General features: G+C 50.8%; 1 protein-coding gene across 1 annotated transcript in view; it reads right to left on the bottom strand.

Annotated features, from left to right (window-relative positions):
• Nucleotides 1–2: 2 nt before the first annotated feature.
• Nucleotides 3–557, bottom strand: part of CRB3 (crumbs family member 3) — a gene marked incomplete at both ends in the record, with an annotated part of 2,751 nt that continues 2,196 nt past the window's right edge. The window contains one exon of the mRNA XM_010161611.1: nt 3–192. Coding sequence (XP_010159913.1) covers nt 3–192 — 190 coding nt within the window. The remainder of the gene's footprint in view (nt 193–557) is intronic.

The following is a 557-nucleotide window of genomic DNA, read 5'->3' on the forward strand; positions in this document are numbered from 1 at the left end:
ACTGTCCATCTCCAGCCGAGCTCCTGCCACCTCTTGCTGGCTCGGGCTGTAGGTTCCCTCCGACTGACGCCTCTTCCTTGCAGTGAGAATCATGAATATGAGACCAATACTGAGTAGCAGTAAAGAGCCACAGGCTACAGGGACAGCTACTTCAATTAGTGGGGAGGGGAAGAGAGCACCTGGAGTCCCTTTCTGTAAGAGAAATTAATGGAGACACAATGAAACTCCAGTGTTACAGTAATGGAAGTTGAAGAACCCAAAATGGTCAGATTAGAGGGGAAAAAAAAAATTAAAAGGCAAAAAAAGAGCAGAAGAGCTGGACCTGAATGGAAAAGGAAAAACAAGGCCCGAGCGTGAGGCACCTGCACGCTGACATGTGCTCTGACCCCTCAGCAAAACATTCACAGAATCATAGAAGGCCATTCAAAGGCTTTAAAACAGGCGGGTTTAACACACATTCCGAATGCTCCTGTAACTCGGGACCCTCCTCAGGGGAGGCAAGAGCCGGGCAGGTAACCGGCACGGGGACAGCAGGACTGGCCGCCGACCCTCGCACA

This window comes from Eurypyga helias, unplaced genomic scaffold (assembly GCF_000690775.1).
Source record: "Eurypyga helias isolate BGI_N326 unplaced genomic scaffold, ASM69077v1 scaffold22761, whole genome shotgun sequence".
NCBI lineage: Eukaryota > Metazoa > Chordata > Aves > Eurypygiformes > Eurypygidae > Eurypyga > Eurypyga helias.